Source organism: Poecilia mexicana, unplaced genomic scaffold, assembly GCF_051168715.1.
Source record: "Poecilia mexicana isolate PSO_F unplaced genomic scaffold, ASM5116871v1 scaffold_8, whole genome shotgun sequence".
Taxonomy (NCBI): Eukaryota; Metazoa; Chordata; class Actinopteri; order Cyprinodontiformes; family Poeciliidae; genus Poecilia; species Poecilia mexicana.
Genome location: NW_028263377.1, coordinates 5,231,224 through 5,250,891, shown reverse-complemented (window position 1 = coordinate 5,250,891; position 19,668 = coordinate 5,231,224). Strand labels below are relative to the sequence as shown.

Genomic DNA, 19,668 nt, shown 5'->3' with positions numbered 1-19,668 from the left:
AAATCTATAAAGATCTTATATACTTATAATAAGCATAATAATTTTTTGGTGCATAGCGCTTTATTAACACCTTCATTAAAACATTTGGAAATTGTAAAGAATGTGTCTAAATATTCATTCTTAATGTGTGAAGGAAAGCAAAATAGCCTCCACCTAACAGTTTGGAGGTGTGACGGTGTGTCCCATTATACAGGTTATATGTTTGTGTAACTGCAATATTTGTATTGTGATACTGAATGTCCGTCCTGATACACTCAAATGTAGGATAAGACTAACATAAGCTGTGTTTCCATCAACTTTTTATGAGTATTTTATTGGAAACAGCAATATTCAAAATAACTTACCCCATTTCAAAAAGATTTTGTAGAAATTACACTTTTTGGCTTTTGCGAAAGAGTTAAGTTAAGAGTTAATACTGGCACAAAAATCTTGAGAATTTCAAAGTCCAAACATCCAACACAAAGGAGAAAACTAGATTTACTTCACACCAGTGGATGGAAACACACCTAATTTGATTTTTCCTTTTTTTACTCTTTCTTGCGACATTTCAAAAGTTAAAAATTGCATGACTTATAATAAGCATAATAATTTTTTGGTGCATAGTGCTTCATTAACACCTTCATTAAAACATTTGGATATTGTAAAAAATTATGTCCATAATTATGTCTTATGGACGTAACTTAGCCCATAAGACAGTGCCGTGGTTTAAAGAAGTTTACTTCAGATGCCAGAGGAAGTACCAAAGTCTTTAGCATGGACAGGCTGTTGCTTCATTGAGTCATTAAAGGTTATCCCCATATTTTAGAAAACAGCGAAATAAGTGAAAGCAGACAAATGCATTTTCTTCAAATGCATCTGGGTAACTTTAGGGAAAGCAAGAGGATGGTTATGCACATTGTCATTTGATGAAAAACAAATGTAAGGAAAGATGTGCAGAAAAACTCATGTCAGGTTTAACGTTAGCTATTTTCATGACTTAGTGCTAGCTATTTCCAGTGTCATTAAGTTATTTAAAATAACGCCTGAGGACAAAAAGACAAGCATAAAGCCATTTAAGATTAAATGTTAAAAGAATGACTGCAGTTCATTCAGCTTGTAGAGGAGCAAAACTTCTGTAGCGAACATACAGTTAGCACTGCTAGCTAACCCTAACTGCTAACCCTAACCCTAACCCTAATTGCTAACATCAGAAGCTAAACAAAGTTCCAAATGTTTGTTTTAGCTTCAAAATAAAACCTTGTTTTGCAGCTTAAAGCTTGCTGGAATATTAGCATAAATAATAGATTACTCCTTATGGCAAGAAGACAAAATAAAATTCTGCTTACGTTTATTCATAAAGACAAACTTGATTTGGTAAGTCAAAGCTTTTGAAAACAGGAGACAAAAAATTGTCCACAACTTTCTGCTGAGCGCATCTGTTGCTAATGGATTTCAGCTCAAATTGCCAACCTTAAATGCATTTTTTAAACATTTAATAATGTTTCGTGTGGAGTCGCAGTCAGTGGAAAATCAAGAAGCAGGAGAGACGGACGCTGCCAGGAGGGAGAACGTCACGGCAAACAGTGAATGAAAAGGTCACAACCACAGATATACAGACCGAGACAAACACAGCAGAACGCACAGACAAACCTAGAAAAGCTTAAAACATCTCAGTGGACGTACGACCTCTAAGTCCAACCGAGACGACAAGATGGATCTGAATGTGCTTGGCGGACTTTACCAAGAAGGAGCTCATTCATAGAAGATGAATGGCAGTGCTAAGATGCTACACAGCATGGATGTTTAATATGCAACCTAACAAAAATTCAAAATAACAGTTTGATATAATGGAAATTAAGCTTCCACACACATGATGATGGTTGTTTTTATGTGAGTCAAATATGGAGCTTTCACCAGAAGTTCCTTTAAAAAGTTGACATACAAAATGTTCTGTTTCCACTTATCCACTTTATTTCAGAGGTATTTGGAGCAGTGATGCTTTCTGGATTCTGTTTCCCCATTAAACCAATGAAATGATGACTGGTGTCTGTTGCTGCTTTTGTGCCTATCGTAAATAGTAAATAGTATAAATAGTTTTTATACTTGACAGAGAGTTTGGTTGAAGCTCGAGGTTCACGTCTTCTGCAGTTCCACCCATATTCACTCCACCTTGTGTTGAGTGGAAATGGTGTGAAATCGGGGACTGTTTCAGAGGAGGTGATGCCTTTTGTTGTTTTTACAACATGTGTTATAACATTAGAAACTATTATAATATTTTCAAACATTTTGGTGTATACATTTAGATCCAAAGATGAAGGCCAGAGCAATTCCAAATCCAAGCAATAATTTTGTTTGCAAGTTTTATATTCTTATTGGCTGCCCTGGTGAATAAGCTAAAAGATTTAACATAAACTCATCCTAGCCTTAGTACCATGTGTTAACACTTAAAATTTCAGTAAAATCCAACTTTTAATTTCAGTTCATCCAAATTTTAAAAGAATCCAAGAACATAAAACCTCAACGATGCACAACAGGTTAGACATGATTCATCAAACACAAGATCAACCTTTGTCCACGGCCATCAGTCCCCAGGTCTACACCCTTTAGAGACCCTGAGGGCTGAGCTGAATCTGGACCAATGGAGGGTAACAGATCGCTCTCTCTATATTATGCCTCTACTTTGCTTAGTGTTAAAGAAGAAGGCTGACCTGATGGAAAAAGAGGTTCAGAGTGAGATAATGGTGCTGCAATAAAAAGGTAGTTTATTTTTACCACAGAGGCCAACAATATACAGTATATGGTATAGTTAGAAAACCTGTTATTGTCCTAAATTCATTTTTTAAGAGTGCAAAAAAGTTGAATTTAGTCTCTCCTGGTGGATTTTAGGTCTTACTTTTCAAGCCATTGCGTTTTCTCTGTTCCTTATTGTGTTTTTTCTACAATGATGTCACAGTGTTTACTGCAGAACTGCTGCATCGACTTCCAGTTAACCAATTTTGTGAATCCAGAATTGTATTTCTCACGGAAATGTTTTAGTCCAAATTCAAGGATGCTGAAGTTACAAGTTAAATTTTTCAGTTGTTGGGTTTATCAACCCACAGAGTCCATTACGTTGTCCCTCAGCATCAGAACCTCTTACAAGTGCCTGGATAAATTAGATAACTTTTGGGAAATGTTTCCACATCAGTGGGGAAAGTCCTCTGTGTTCAAGGACAAGTGGCACAGCAACCTCTGCCACTATCTAGAAGGATTTGCTGAAAACCTTTGTCTGACTGAGGGTCAGTTCCTTCTGTCTGTAAAACAACGGAGACAACGCAGCAGGAAGCTGCAAATAACATTAAAATGACAACAAACTTTATATAAGATGTTAATTTGTTGTGTGTTGATATGATGTCTTGGCCAATGTTTCGCTAGCAGAGTAGCATTGTGCCTTCTGCTTATGTTAGCGCTGTGTGCTAGCTGTTAGCTCCTTGAGAACATAACCATTCTTGAACAGTATTATTACATAAACAGTTTAGTTTTTTTCCATCCAGTTTTGTCTTGTGGAGCACATCCTCCACATACATTCATGTTCTTGGCATTAGCTAACCCGCTAACAACGTTGAGGCTCTGTTTACAAGACATGTTCATTCATATTATTGTAGCATTTTCTGGCTTGGCTGGATAGACAGGTCTTTCATTGCTGATCAATTTGGGAATAAAAAGTTTCTGTTCTGCTAGATAATAGTTCTTTTCTGCAGTCAAGCTACAAAAATGGCCGAATGGGTTGAAGTGAAACCTGGAAGGGAGGTGGGGGGGAGTATTGAAGCACCTCATTTACATCTAAAGAGCCCACACCAAAAAGAGTCGAACAGGAGCAAAAGAGCGACTTGTGGAGCTGCAATAACAAGGAATCCAGACCAACGCATCGCAGTTCTACTTTGTATAGACCACAACTCAATGATTCAAATTTGAAAAGAAAGAATAGGAAAGTGTGATATAGCCTAAAGTTTAGGAACAATCTTGAAGGCTAGTCTACCTGAAAATGTTTTCAGACAAAGGACAGGAAATGTTTCACTGGGACATTCTACTCTCCTCACTGTAGTTCTCCGTTTCCAGCCCAAACGTGTCATATGGTCGACTTCTGATTCTGTCAGCATATTTACAACTAAAAATAAGTCTAACACACCTTTCACACTCCAACACCCACAAAGGTATCTGCACAAACACACACACGCACACACACCCCCACACACACACGCACACACACACACACACACACACACACACACGCACACACACACACACACACACACACACACACACACACACACACACACACACACACACACACACACACACACACACACCTGTGCGCTTGCTGATGACCTCAACCAGAGTGGATGGGAAGTACCCCACTCGATCGTTTCCTGTCCGGTTGTCATGGATACAGCCTTTCCAGCGTCCATCAGGATGTTGCTCCAATACCTGATAAGGGTGAACGTTAACAAACAGCTTTTAGGTTAAAATATGTGAAGAAATATGTAACAGAGTTGTTTTTTAAACAGGCTAAACTGCCTCCATCCCTGGAGACATTCAGCACTGCAGCCTAATTGTTCCTCCAAACCCTGAGGAAAGACACACAAGCGCAGCTTGGCTTCATTGCAACTATAATAAGTACCCAAAGGCTGAATTAATTCTCATTAATATTTATGAACGATGGCAACAAGCGCGCACATGTTCCTGTAAAATATGCTTGTAGTAAACAGGAGAGGCTGAAGCCATCTCTGCTGTTGCATTTATTGATATCCTCAACGAATGGGGCCATTTTTACAACAGATTTTGGGTCTTTAAAAAGCCTCACCTTCTGATTATATTTCTCGTTATAGTGGCCAAACAGCAAACCTTTTCGCTATCAAGCAAATTTCTCAACAAAATTCATTAGTTACGTCAAGATTTCACCACGGTGTATTAAGGTGATTGTAGATAGAAAAAATAGGATTACATTTTCACCAAAAATACTCTGAAATTCAGAGATTAATCTCAGAAATTTTCTGAAAAAAAAAACAACAAAAAAAACATGAGGACTTTTCAAAGGACAAATATTTTTGACTTTTGAAACTCAGAAAATTTTAGATTTTTCTATTACAAGAAGCACAGCGGTAAATGTTAATTGATTCTTTTGAAATTCCAGTTATGAAGATATTCAGGTCCTGCTCCTTCCTCTCAGCTCTAACATCTTCAGTGAGCTGCAATAAGATGCTGCATTTACATCGGCCAAGAAATTGGAATTAAAAAATTGAACTTGCTTAATAGAAATAATAAAAAAAAACATTTTAACATTTTAAAAACATTTAGTTTGTTGATAAAACATTTTTGCACTACAATGTGGCTGGTATTTTTTTTGTCTGTATTGAAATGTCTGCACTTCGGAAAACTGCCATGGAAAGACTTTTTTCACATCATGCGAGTCACGTGATCAACAGCCAGATGTTTCTACTGACGGAAACGACGAAGAAGACGACAGGAAGTGATAGGAAGATGATGGAGCGGTGTGCATTTTAGTGACTAATCGCATCAGACTGTGTGTTATTCACAGTCTGTGTTTTTAATTGCATTTCTTATTAAATTTAAACGTCACAATTGTGTTTTCTTGACATTAGCGGAACATCAACAATATTTTGAGCCGGTCTGTCATGGAAACGCAGCTAGTGCGCTGGTGCTGCATGCTGTAGGGTTGGACATGGCATGTGTTACCGTGATGACGTCTCCAGCTTTGATGTTGAGGCTGGTCAGGTCGTAGTTGTTGCAGTAATCCTTCAGAGCCCGGACCTGCAGGGCAGCCGACGCGTCTGGGAGGTCACAAGCAACAAATTACATTTTCATTTGAGAAATAGATGTTGGTTTTTGTCTTGTAGCACAGTTATGGAAGACTGATTTATCCATCTGTCTCACCCCTCAGCAGCTGTTTTATCTCCCTGCTGGCTTGCGTTGCTGTGAACTGGTAAACGATGTCAAGCGCAGTCTGGCTGTAGGTGTTTCTAACAGCTGCGTTGATCCCACTCTGTAGGGCAGAGCAAGACATGTTAGAGGTTCTCCATCCATCCATCCATCCATCCATCCATCCATCCATCCATCCATCCATCCATCCATCCATCCATCCATCCATCCATCCATCCATCCATCCATCCATCCATCCATTTATTTTCTGTACACCCTTGTCCCTTAATGGGGTCGGGAGGAGGACTTTCACATATTTATTCATTTAATTATTTATTCATTAGGTTTATTTGATAGGAACAGATGCACAATAACACAGAGAAACTGAATAAAACAGCAGTCCCACACCGGTATCATGGTGCTTATAGCGTAAGCTAATTTGCACTATATGGGTTTTTCTAAACATTATATCTAAAAACTATTAGGAAGTCAAATAGTACTAATAATGTAAAATAATAAAACATAATATTGACAACATATGCAAAATTATACATATAAGCAAGTAAATTGAAAATATAATAAACGTTTGTTTTGTTTGTATCTACCTTGCTAGTTAGCTAGATAGATGCTATCTCTCTAGATAGCTGTCTATTTAGCTAGATAGCTAGATAGATAATCTTTGTAAAGATTAAGATAAACAATACATCTTTATTTAAAAACAAAAAAGAATTCATTTTTTGTTTATCTAGAAAGCTGTCTAATGATCTATCTATCTATCTATCTATCTATCTATCTATCTATCTATCTATCTATCTATCTATCTATCTATCTATCTATCTATCTATGTCTTTTATTTGGGAGTATCAGAGTAACGTGGCTTGAAAATGTTGCCCTTATATGTGTTTATGAGATCAAATCCTGATAAAACACATTGATGCTTGCAGCTATTATATGACAAAATGCACAATAATAAACTCAGAGCATATTTTCTCTCGCACTGCACTATAGCTGTGTTAACAAAAATGAAAGCATAACGTCTCCTGTGCTTTAAACTCATAACTGCAGCTGTCTGCATGCACCTCGGTGACATCAGCACAACAAAACCACGTTCCCCTCTGGCTTCTCGTCTTAATTACAAACCGCATCTGATTGTTCAGCTGCAGGCTGAAGAGCAATATTTTATTTGGGGTCTGCGGCATCAAACACGGACTAAACGAACAAAGATGAATTGGGTGCTGAGGCGCTCCGGGGTAACTTCTCACAGCCTCTCAGAGTCAGGCTCCTGAATGTGCTGCATTCTCACGCCGGAGGAGCTGCAGACGTCCCAACATACAGCCTCTTCTGTTTTCCTTAAACCTTCGGGGCTAAACCGTCACCGTCACAAGAAGGCCGTTTGGCGTTAGCACAATCTCTCTCATAGCTGTGACTCACTGGTATCACATGAAGCTGCAGGGTTTTTTATTAAACATGCGTTCATAAAAAGGCAGCAGCAATAAAGGGGCAGTGTTATGTGTTTTCCAGGAACAAAGTGTCATAGCGCAATCAAGTAATTATGTCACCACAGTGGTTATAAAAATGCTGTGTATGTCAAATACGACTTTAAAGAAAGGCCTCTGTCTCTTTAAGAACCTCCTGCTCTTTCTAGTAGCTCGTATAATGAGCACAGCTGAGTTCCACCAGGTGTTTGCTAAGTGCTGCTGACTAGTGGAGTGATACGTCCACTCAGGTGTTTTACAAAACTTAATGGTTGCTATGGGAGATTAAAGGATTTCTCACACATGCATGAAAGAATCAAGGCAACACTTCGGGTAGCATCATAACTGACTTAAAGCTCAAAAAAAGTTGATTTTAAATGATACTCCCCCTTTAAGAGAATGCCAGACATTTCCAGGGAAAAGCTCGCAAACTTGTCCTCATTTATGGGATCAAAACCACAAAATATTATGCATTTTATTCCACTTTTATTTGCTACATATGTGTTTTCAGATATTTATTTCAGTACAAATAACTATCTGAATAGAATATTCTGCATCTCCCTTTAGCCTGAGACCCCTAAATAAAATCCAGTATAACCAACAGTATGAACAGTGATCTAGGGATGTTTTCTGTTGTTTACTAGGACATTAGATCAGCTTTATTTCAGTATTTAGCTGTTGGGAGATTTTTTGATTATTTTTCCACAGAAAAGCCTTCCTGGCAGCAACACTGGAGGGTGCTATCCTCAGAATTAACGCACTTAATATAAAGTGACTCAGAGAAAGCAATTGTGAAAAGATATTTAACATCTTAGCTTCTGGTTTAAAAATGCCACATTTAGAAAAAAAATGGACATCTTTGTGAATCATGTATCTTTAGTCTGTTTAACCTGGGAAGTAAAATTTGAGACCTTTAAAATGGCATCTCAGTCAGTCAAACAACCCAATAAAACTGATCCTAAAATCTTCGTAAAGATTAAGATAAACAATTATATACAACATTTTTAAAAAAAAACCCATCTAAAAAGTGCTCAGGTTGCCTGAAGGATTCTTTTGTTTTTGTCCTGATAGTCTGGGAATCCAAACAATTTTTTTCTCCATACAAATCTGAACCTGTAAAATGCCAAACTGACTTCTCCAGACTTTTCAAGAGCAATGTTGTGTAAAAATGATAAAAGTGAAACCTTTCTTCAGTAAAAGCTTTTTGTTTTCCAGTGTGACAGGTTAGTCCCAGTTTTCTAATTCTTTCAAGGATTGTGTTGCAGTTCCGCTTACCTCCAGCAGGAGTCTCACCACCTCCGTCTTGCCGCACAGAGCTGCTTCGTGAAGGGCAGTGCCGGCTTTGGTCTGCCTGTTGATGTCAATGCCGGCCTGGATCAGCAACCTGACAGCAGAAGGCGACAGAGAGAGGGAGATACAGAGAGAGAAGGATAAAAAAAGAGAAAGAGAAGGAAAAAAGAAAATAAGGGAAAGAAAGTTTAGGGGGGGTTAAATGAATGGAAAATATGTCCAGAAATGAACCGACGCCATTCAGCCTGGTAACTGAGAGAGAGAAACTGTGTGGTTTACTGAAACAGAACAGGGTGTGTATGGTACTCCTGATCAAATCTTCAACGTTGCATTAAATTAACAACTCTTTTATTACACTCTGAAACATTTACGTCTAACGTGAAATTTGGTGGAAGAAAAATGTAAAGCAATGAATTTTTTTTTTATTTATTTATTTATTTATTTTTTTTACAAAATCTCCAGTGGCACCAACTGAGGTTGAATTTTCCAGCAGCAGGCAGGTTTCTTGTGAAACACAGAATGTGTGTTATACAACCAAAAGCATGATTTTAAACATGGTGGAGGAGTTGTGATGCTGTGGGCCTGTTTCTCTTATAAACAACATTGAATGAAATACTCCTTAAAAATATCAGGAAATCATAAACTAAGCAATTATTTTTTTCTTCAACTGAATAAATGTTCTTCACTGAAAACGTTGGTTTTATGCTGGTGGTGCAATAGACAATACATTAATCCAAAGGGTTCTTAAAGGGGCAGTGTTATGTATTTTCCAGGTACATAGTGACATCTTATAGCACAATCAAATAACTGTGTTACCTTTGGTTGTTATAAAAATGCTGTGTATATCAAATATGACGTTTAAGAAAGTTGACTTTGATAATTTAACGCCTTGAAATTTGGCCTCTGTCTCTTTAAGAAGCTCGTGCTCTTTCTGAAACTCCGGCTTCAAGAAGTCATCACAGCATGGTTCCTCTATTAACCCTTTAATGACGTTTTAACCAGCGTTCCACTGAGAAGTAATTCCTATCAAGAGCTCCATTTCCACCAGATGTTTGCTAATTGCTACTGGCTAGTCTGGAGGAGCTGAGGTAGGAAGTAGCAAGGAAGGAGCTTAGAAACTGCAGCTCCAAGGAGGAGCTTCGTCCTCGAAGGCGGAGCTAGGTCCACCCAGGCATTGCCATGGAGATTAAGAGATTTGTCAAACATGCATGAAACAATCAAAGGTATGTTTTAGATGAGAGAATAACATTTTAACATGATGTAAGGCTCAAAAAAGATGATTTTACATAACAGTGCCCCTTTAAGACATTTTTTCCCAGGGCTGCCAATAAATGTGTTCAGCAGTATTTAACACCCTGCAGCTCATCAGTTAGACTCGCTCCGCTGCTTGGCTCCAGGAGTTGCCACAGAATAAAATGCGCATCCGACCAAGTTTGCTCTCTTTGCTTATTTGCATTCTGGCTGCGAATCAGAGAAGGAGATCAATGCAACTTTTATCGCTGTTCATTAGACACAATGTGACAGCTCAGTCTGGACACAGCTGGCACAGGAACAGAAAGCAAAAGGAATCTGCCAGTCTGACTTTGTCTGATATTTTCTCTCTGACACATTTCAAGTAAAAAAAAAAACAACAAAAAACATTGAAGCCCGAAAAGCACCTGCTCCATCAACCTGTTCAAGTGGTATTGAAGACAAACAGAGGAAATAGTAATTTCTGCCTCAGTTTTCTTGAAGTAACATATTTTTGGAAAGAAACTTCCCCCCTTCCCCCATTTTTTCACAATGGGAATGGTCCGTCTAACGGTTGAGCTGTATTAGTTTCTACAGTGTTTAAAAGGTTAAAAGTTTCATTTAATTTGACCAGAGAACCGCCTTCCACATGTTTGCAGTGTTCTCTAAATTAGTAAACTACAAACTTCACATGGCTTTCCTGCAACAAAGAAAGTATCAGTCATTATTAATGGTTGTCATAACCGATTGTCTCATCTGAGCTGTGGATCTCTACAGCCCCTCCATAGTTACCGTCATCCTCTTTTAGGGTTGTCAAAATAAGCAATATTTTGATATAATCAATAAAAATATTAATCAAACATTTTCGTTTGGATCAAAGTTCAATACATAATGAACCATCACATATATATGATGGCATGTTAGGGACATTGTAGACAGGAAAAAATAAGGAGTAAATGTCCAACAAAAATCTCAGAATATTTTTTAGAAAAAGACATGGAAATATTTGAGTTTGAAAAGTCAAAAATTTGCAAGAAAAATTGTAATGTTGAAATTAATAAAAAAAAAAACAATTTGAGAACAAAACTCATATTTTATCAGTTTGAAAAGTCCAAAAATCTTTAAATATATTTTCAAGAAAAAAAGCCCTTATATTTCTGGATATAAGGAAAAAAATTTCTGAGTTTTAAAAGTCAGAAATTTCCTAGAAAAAAACAGAAATTGCATTAAATGTGTCAACTTTGCATTATTCAGTAAATAAGTAAAGTTGCATTAAAACTTGCATCAAAAGTCCAACAAAAGTCTAAACTTCACATTAAAAGTGTCATAATTTACTGAATGACACTTCATGACAAAAGCCATAAATATTTGTGAAAATTCCCTCATGTTCATGACAGAGTCATATCAGTTTTATGCACACCCCTTTAAATAAAGGGTAACACTTTATTTGAAGGGGGGTGAATAAGACTGACATAACACTGTCATAAACATGACATAACACCTGTCATGAACATAAATAAGTCTTCATGAATATTTACGACTGTTGTCATAAAGCGTCATTCAGTAAATTATGACACTTTTAATACAAAGTTGACATTATTCAAAATGTCTTTGTTATGACAACTTGACATTAACCAGGAAATCATTACTGTTTAAACTTTACCTTTAATAACATAAAGTTACCTAATTTTTAAAGTGCAATCAGTAATACTTTTATAACAAATTTATATCAGTAATGATTTCTTGGTTAATGTCAATTTGTCATAACAAAGACATTTTGAATAATGTCAACTTTGTATTAAAAGTGTCATAATTTACCGAATGACGCTTTATGACAACAGTCATAAATATTCATGAAGGCTTATTCATGTTCATGACAGGTGTTTATGACAGTGTCATGTCAGTCTTATTCAACCCCCTTCAAATAAAGTGTTACCATATCAAGTGTTAGCAAATTTTCCAGAAAAACCCCCCTGAAATTTCTCAGCTTGAAAAGTCACAAATCTGCTAGAAAAAACACGACATTTTGAAATTAACCTCAAAATTTTCAAGAAGAAAATTTGGGAAATTTTTGAATTTGCAAAGTTAAATACTTTCAACAACCTTTTTCACATGTGACACTTTAGAAACTTTTTTAGTAAAACCATTTTTAAAACTGAGACTCTTTCTGCCTTCACTTCTGTACTATCCTGATATGGTTTATCACTAAATATACCAATTAAATACAATGATGTTTGTGGCTGCAAAGGGAGAAAAAAAAAACAAAAGTCTTGCAAGACACTGTATGTGATGCAGTAGATTCAGAAGGTGTACATGAGATGACAATATTCATTAAGTTATGATAACAAAATGAGAGGGCTGAGGAAAAGTTCATCCAGAGAAATGTAAAAAAGCTTAGGAACAAACATTGAGGAACAAACATTTCCTTTGACGCTTCGTTATTTTTTGTTTAAGTGTTTCGTTTTATAAGCGTGTCGGTTCCAAAGGTAGTTAGCCTCGGCTACTGAGCATCATTTACCAGTGTCACTTCTAGAGAGGAAGGTTCTGCTCCACCGGCTGTGACAGGCTTTAATCTGCCGCCCTCTGCTTCTCTTTTCTGCCTCTCTCGTGTTTTTTTCCTACATCCCAGTTTTCTCTCATATAATTTTTCACTGCAGCTGAGAATGACATTTGTGACGGGAGTTTATCTGCAGCTGAAGACCCATTGTGCTTTCTTCAACCTGAAGATTTGTGCTAAACACTGAGACCATCGAGTTCCACAAAAGCGTAAATGAACGTTAGCTCAGACCACGGTGGAATGGAATGATCTTACAGTAACTTTATGAAGACAAGATGGAGCAAATGGAGGATCTGCAAACACGTGTTTGAATATTTTCAGTCACTTAGACACATAGGAGAGATTAAAACACATCCCAGATTTTTCCACATTCAAATCTTAAACAGACACATCCGTACCTGATGATGTCTATATGTCCGTTTTTGGCAGCCAGGTGGAGCGGAGACGTCCCGTTGGGGTCTGCAGTGTCTCCCTTTTTGGGTTCCAACAGAGCGGCACACATGTTACTAGACAGCAACAACTGGACCACCTACCCACACAGTGGCAAAGAGATCACCAGTTAGCAAAGGTTTTATTTTTCCAATGATGTTCTCCAGACAGAATGAAGTACAGCTCCTCACCCCGACCCTGCCGAATTCACACGCCAGATCCAGAGGGGTTTTCCCTGCATTATCCACGATGCACGGGTTGGACTGGTGCTGCAGCAGCATCTCAGACTGCAGTGAAGAATGACAAACACAACACACAAGCAAACATGTCAGACGAAGACCAGGAAGATGCATATCAACACAAATATTTCTGATAAACAACATACAACAATGTGGTTTTTGTTCAGATCTTTTTTTTTACAAGACCTGACTTAAAAATTAATTTTTTTTTTATGTTTCTAAGTGCTGTATAGCTAATTTGTTGCGAGTGTGAGCTAGGAACAAAAGAGTGATATTGAATGAGCAATTATGCTAGCTCTGTTGTGCTAAGTAAGTTAGCTGATATCAGCAAGCTGTAATAAAAGTGTAAGTTACACATCTATGCGGTTTTCCTTTTTGTTAAATAAGCAATGTTTTTCGTTAGCGTCTTTATTTACACATTCTTAAGTTAACTAGCTAATTTCAAAGCCATTTGATTTTTTTTGTTGGACTAGCTTGAGCAGTGTTGGTCAGCAAGATGGTCAAAAATCCTCCTTTTTTAATGTTTACAAGTATTCTATGGCTAATGAGGTGCCATTAGCCATAAAACTGTGGCTATAGTGGTGAGGTAGCAACAAAAGTGCTGTAGGGAAAGAGGAACACTCTAGCTTTTATGCTAGCTATGTTGTGCTAAGTAAGCGAGGTAATATTACCAAGCTGTTTTGAAATTAAATTCCAAGAAAGCACAAAGGGTGCAGGATGTCTGTATATATTAGCTACAGTAGTGCTAAGACGTTTTCTGCTATGCGTATTAATCCATATTAATTAAATTGATGAGCTATTAAAACAGGCAATGCTTTTCAAGATTAGTCCAGCTTAGTTTAAGAACAAAATGGAGCAGCAACCAGAAGAAAGATTTCTGTTTGGCAGTCTTGAATGTTTATGTTAGCTAGTTAGCACCGAGGTTGATCCTCCGTGTCACTTACCACCTCATAGTGGCCATGTTGTGCTGATAGGTGCAGAGGTATCTGGCCCTCGTCTGATTGGCCATTGACAGATGAACCCGACTTCAGCAGCATCTTCATTGGCTCGGCCTTCCCCAGCCAGGCGGCATAATGCAGCGGCCGCATTCCTGCGCCAAAAACAGCCACATAAGTCATGTTGGCTGAGTTCTAGTTTTAGCTCACTAAAAATATGATTAAAAGCTTTGAAATAAATAGATATTTTACTGCAGTATCAAAACTAATCCTTTGAGAAAAACCTAAGTTTTAATTTGAGGACATTTAATTACATGTTAGGAATAATGGTTGCGGATGTTCAAGATCTGTATTTATGATGTCACAACAAACAGAGTTGGCGAACTGCAACAAACATCTCCATAGCAACCGTTAGGAATAACTCACTGCTTGGGTGTGATGCCAGGAAAAAGTAATTTCTGACACCCCATCATGAACATAAACATGTGGAGTTTGTTACACACTTCTGAGTGCAAAATTAGGCTAATGTTGAACTTTTTATGCTACAAGCACCGTAAAACATTTGTTTTACGGTGCTTGTAGCATAAAAAGTGAATATCTAGAAAACCTCAGTGTTGAGTACGGTGGAGGATCTGTGATGCTGTGGGTTTATATGTCTTTCAATGGCCTAATCTGGAGAGATTGTGCAATGAAGGATGGTTAAATAGGTTGAAGAGTTTTTAATAAATTCTTAATGTAAAATCTTTTTACTACTGAAGAAACGGACCCAAACTAAAGGATGGATTTTTTATATTTGCCAGTGTCAGATTATGTTCATGTAATGAAAGGAAAAGTTTTTTGTTTTTATCTTTACCTGAAAATAAATGTGTAGAATGCTGTATGCATCTTTGTCTGGTGTATAAAGCAGTCACTCTGAAATTTTGAGATTGTTTTTGTGATTTTTGGCATTACTTTAGAAACATTTGCAAGGAATTTTGCGATATCGTTTCCTCAATAAATCATACACCATGAAACTGTTTTTAGTGTGGACTTAAGGGAGACAGGTGGATGTTAGTCACTTACACTCAATGTTTTTGACAATTTGCAGTTTGCAATGAACGCACAATTACGCATTAGCATAAAAAGATGCAGGAATCTGTTTTTTGTGAACTTTAACGATTGTGGAACAGAAAAACACTGGAGGCATTGATAAGTTAAGTTTTTGTACATCGGCTGGTTTCCTCCGTACCTTTCTGGTCTCTGATGTCGACAGCGGCCTGCGACTCCAACAGCAGAGAGACCAGCTCCAGGTTCCCGTTAAGAGCTGCATGATGCAGGGGAGAAAACCTGAAGACGCACACACACACAAACACACACACACACACACACAGAAAACATCAGGAGGTCTTAGGGTCAGACAATTTTTAATATGTATACCTAACACATCCATCCATCCACAACAATAAACATACAATCACAGGTCAGAGATAACGACAAAGATAGCATGACAAATGGATTTAATAGCAGAGGATTTGGCATCAAACATGTCTTTGCTGCAGAGCTGTTAAACAGGCCAGAGGGTGGAGAGATGGAAATGCATAGTGGAGATTAGCACAAGCAGAATCGCATATTATCCTACACAGGATTCAGGGAATGTGTGTGTGTGTGTGGGGGGGGGGGGGTGCGTGTGTGTGTGTGTGCGTGTGTGTGTGTGTGTGTGTGTGTGCACATATATGTACTACATATAGAGAATCACCATTTTTACCAACAAAGGCCAGTCATTTGTAGAAAGTGAGGACGTTTTCCTGATCTTCACTTTTGCTTTGCAGTTCTATTAGTTAGATTTAGAGGTATTGTGTGAATTCAACTGTGGTTAAGGTTAGGGTTAGGTGGACTAGTCTGGTACTAGTTAGGGATAGCAATAGACTAGTAGTGATTAGCATTACAGAAAATGTCTGTGTTGGGCATAAATGCAGTTATTTAATTGAATGAAAGTCAAAACAAAACAAAATCCTTGGACTGATGGAAGCACAAGGATTTGTGTGTATGTGTGTGAGGTCTTGTTTTTGGTACTCTGTAAGACCATTAACATTACACCTACATTGTGAGGACCCACTCCTCCTTATGGAGCCTAAAGCATGAGACCCATAAGAAGAAGTGCTGTTTTTTGTTAGTGGTTACATTTAGATGTAAGGTGTAAATTAAGTTTTAGGTAGAGTTAGGAATAGATGGATAGGGTTAGGGAAAATGTCTGTTAGGCATAAATTCAGTTACTACAATCAACTGAAGTCAATGCAAATTCCTAATATTGGTTGAAATACAAACTTGTGTGTACTGGTATACCTTTCCTATTTAGGGCCATTTCTGGCATATTTACTAACCGTTTGAAGACTGATGAGCCTTATGGGGACCAGAACCTGGTCCTAATACAGTAAACCTCCTTGTTTAGGGTCAGGGGTTAGGTTTAGAGGTAAAGTGTCAGTGAGGTTTTTGTGAAGGTTAGGATTAAGAATAGAGGGAAAATGTCTGGGTTAAGTGTAAATGCAGTTACTAAAATGAATGGAAGTCAATACAATGTCCTAATATGGGTACAAACGTGCGTGTGTGTATGTGTGTGTGTGTGTGTGTGTGAGAGAGAGAGAGAGAGAGAGAGAGAGAGTGTGCAGCTGCAGCTTGAGGATGGCACTGCCATGTCAGCTCTGATGGGCAAGCATGATGAGAAGCATAAGGAGAAAAAGGCATCACATAACCCAAGGACAAAGATTGGCAAACAGAAATGAAAGCGCCTCCAACAAACACTCATGAAAAGCGACAGTAAAAAAATATTTTTAAAAACTCCTGTCAGTTTAATATTGTACGTATCAAGACTGCTGCTCTTAGTATATGGTAATCATAGTAAAATCCCATTTTTAATTCATGTTTAGCAAAAATGTAACAGTAGTGTCCGGAAGTACTTTTACCAATAAAAGTAGACCTTTGCCGATTAGCGTTAGTATCGTTTTTATTTTATTTTTATTGCTACTTATCATCCATCAGTGTGTCTGGCCTTACATAGTCGAAACCACGATGTGAAGGGGGGTAAAACAGGATTGTGGAGCAAGTGTGTCATAGTGATATAGTCCAAAGCAAAAACAGCTGCAAAAGCACTAGGAGCATATTGAGGATGGTTCCCAATATGTAGCTTGTATTTGACATACTGAGTAATTTGTAAAAGTCTCCATGAAGATTGCTACGTAGAGCTCAGCCCTTTCACCCGCCGCTGAGATGAACGCCCCTTTGCTTCTGCAATCAAAGATAGATGATCTGAAAGCTCATAGGGTCACTGAGTTCAGCGGCTAAACTTATATGTAGTGAAAAGATAAAGTGATCTGAAAGGGGCAAATGCTTTTTCAACCAAACTTGGGTCACAAGGTCGAGCCTCTTCTGTTTTGTAGATTTGCTGCTATGTTTAGCCATCAGAAAGATGGCCTCCCGCTGGACTTTAGAATGCTACTGCACAAAGACAATGGTGTGATCAACTCAGCAGTTGTTTTCAGGTCAAGCTTTATATGCATGATCTACACAGCTAGGTCAGGACTGCTGTACATGTGATGCAGTGACGCAATCTGAAGCAAAGAGAGCAGCAGGAAGAAGGGGCTGAGTAATATCCATCCACCTAGTGGAACCAGTGACTGTAAGGTCACAGCTCCAGAGGCGACAAAGCAAATAATCTTCCCTCCAAAACAATACCTGTGGATCTATTCTGGTATGCTGTTCTTGTTTTTCCTTAAAGAGAAAAACATATCTTCACATTTTCACCAACATGGAGATACGACAGAAACGGATGAAGCAACCCACCGATAGCAGGACGAACTCCTACCACCGCTGCCCGTCACAGGAGAAGTCTTTTGGTTTTAGATGAAAGTTTTAAACCAAAGCACTATATTACCAGAGAGAAGACCTTTACTGGTAATCCTTTCAAACAAAATATGTTATCACGGGGGCAATTTCAGGTTAGGTGGTCCGTGGCTGTTTGTTAAATGGGTTAAATGGTCCTCAGCCTGAAAAAGTTTGAGAAACATCACCCCAAAGATTGTTGAAACCATTGGGGTGATGGTGGCGACGGTGGTAGGAATTTGTCTTTTCGGTGGTTTTCTGGTTTGAACCACTGTTTCATCCATCTTTGTTGTGTCCTTGGGCAAGACACTTCACCTGCCTCGCCTGCTGGTGTTGGTCAGAAGGACTGATGGCGAGGTATGGCAGCCTCACGTCTGTCAGACTGCCCCAGGGCAGCTGTGGCTACAATCCAGTAGCTTGCCATCATGTGCGTGACAATGGAAATGACTGATTTCTTTGTAAGCCATCTTTTAGTATCCTGACAAGCGGTTCGTAAGTCCACTGTCATTTCATTTTCCAAACTTTACATTCATGACCTTTGTTGGAATTCTAAATGGTGCTGCTTCACTTGCTATCTTTAGAGTCTTTCTGCACTTTCCCTTACACTGGACTAAGTAAAGCTGTTTGTCAAACTGTTTGGAAATGCCTTCATAACCTTCTCCAGTTTGATGGGCAGCTACTTATTGTTTTTTCTCAAGTCATTGCTAATGTCTTTTCTCATTGGCGCTGAGTTAATGAAAGCTCCGGGATGGCAAACTGCAATAAATGCATACATTTATAGTGCTGTCCTGTTTTTTGATGTTCGCTCACACTATAACTTTGATTGGTGGCACTTGTTTGCTACATACTCTCATAATCATATGTCACTAAAACAGAATGGGTGGAGATAGCTTTTCACACACAGATGCTTCTGTATTTTGCTTTTTGTGAAATGTGTCACAGCTTTACGAGGCTTCACGATGTACCTTAGTTTAAGAAAGACAAACCAATTCAATGCCAGTTGTTAACTGTATCTAACCAGCAGGTTTCAGTTCTGCAATCAAACTGTGTGTGTCTGTTGCGAAACACTGAGAAAACTGCTGAGACAGGCTTTTTCACTGATGGGCTGTAGGGCGCCCTTTCAGGACAGTAACATCCTATCATAAGGATGGAAGGATCAGGGAGTAGAAATGCTGGAGTTCATAGATGTTTATTTTGGCTTTTCAACACAGCAGTTCCTACCGGCTGAATCTGGAGATGTTTTGTCAGGTGGAAATGTCAAAGAAGTGGTCAAGTGAGCAATGAATGGAGCCGTTCTCTGGGTTTGCCTCTGTCTGGCGACCGGAAGCAACCGAATGCAAAAATAAGAATGGCTGACATCAGCCTGTTTGCTTGACAAATCCTGACAACACTGGACAGCAACCTCCGAGGAACCGCAGTCAGACAGCTTCAGCAATGCTACACTCTGCAGCACTCTGTTTGAAAAGTGATATTTTTTTTACCTATAGAGTGTAAATGTAAAGCAGAACATGGGCTAAGGCCAAAACGATTCATAACAATGAAAAATTTGGATTTCAAATTTGTTTGTTCTGTTGAAGTTTGCCTCAAAAGGGAACATAAGTGTCTCTTAACAGATAATAATTAAGGTTGGGACTTTAAAACGTTAATTATGATAAACTAATTATTTATATCTCAATGCGTTAAAAATGGCAACACATTTAATAAATTTTGTTTTACATACAAAGGTTCCGACTGGAACCTTTTGACCGGGCGCTCCGTCC

General features: G+C 38.3%; 1 protein-coding gene across 1 annotated transcript in view; it reads right to left on the bottom strand.

Moving 5' to 3' along the window:
• The window catches only part of caskin1 (CASK interacting protein 1), a 106,839-nt gene that overhangs the window by 26,327 nt on the left and 60,844 nt on the right, over window positions 1–19,668 (bottom strand). Inside the window, exons 3-10 of the mRNA XM_015011952.2 lie at window positions 15,282–15,379; window positions 14,063–14,208; window positions 13,071–13,166; window positions 12,849–12,979; window positions 8,649–8,757; window positions 5,914–6,022; window positions 5,716–5,810; window positions 4,329–4,446 (exon numbers count right to left, since the gene is read on the bottom strand). Of these exons, the coding sequence (XP_014867438.2) occupies window positions 4,329–4,446; window positions 5,716–5,810; window positions 5,914–6,022; window positions 8,649–8,757; window positions 12,849–12,979; window positions 13,071–13,166; window positions 14,063–14,208; window positions 15,282–15,379 (902 nt within the window). The remainder of the gene's footprint in view (window positions 1–4,328; window positions 4,447–5,715; window positions 5,811–5,913; window positions 6,023–8,648; window positions 8,758–12,848; window positions 12,980–13,070; window positions 13,167–14,062; window positions 14,209–15,281; window positions 15,380–19,668) is intronic.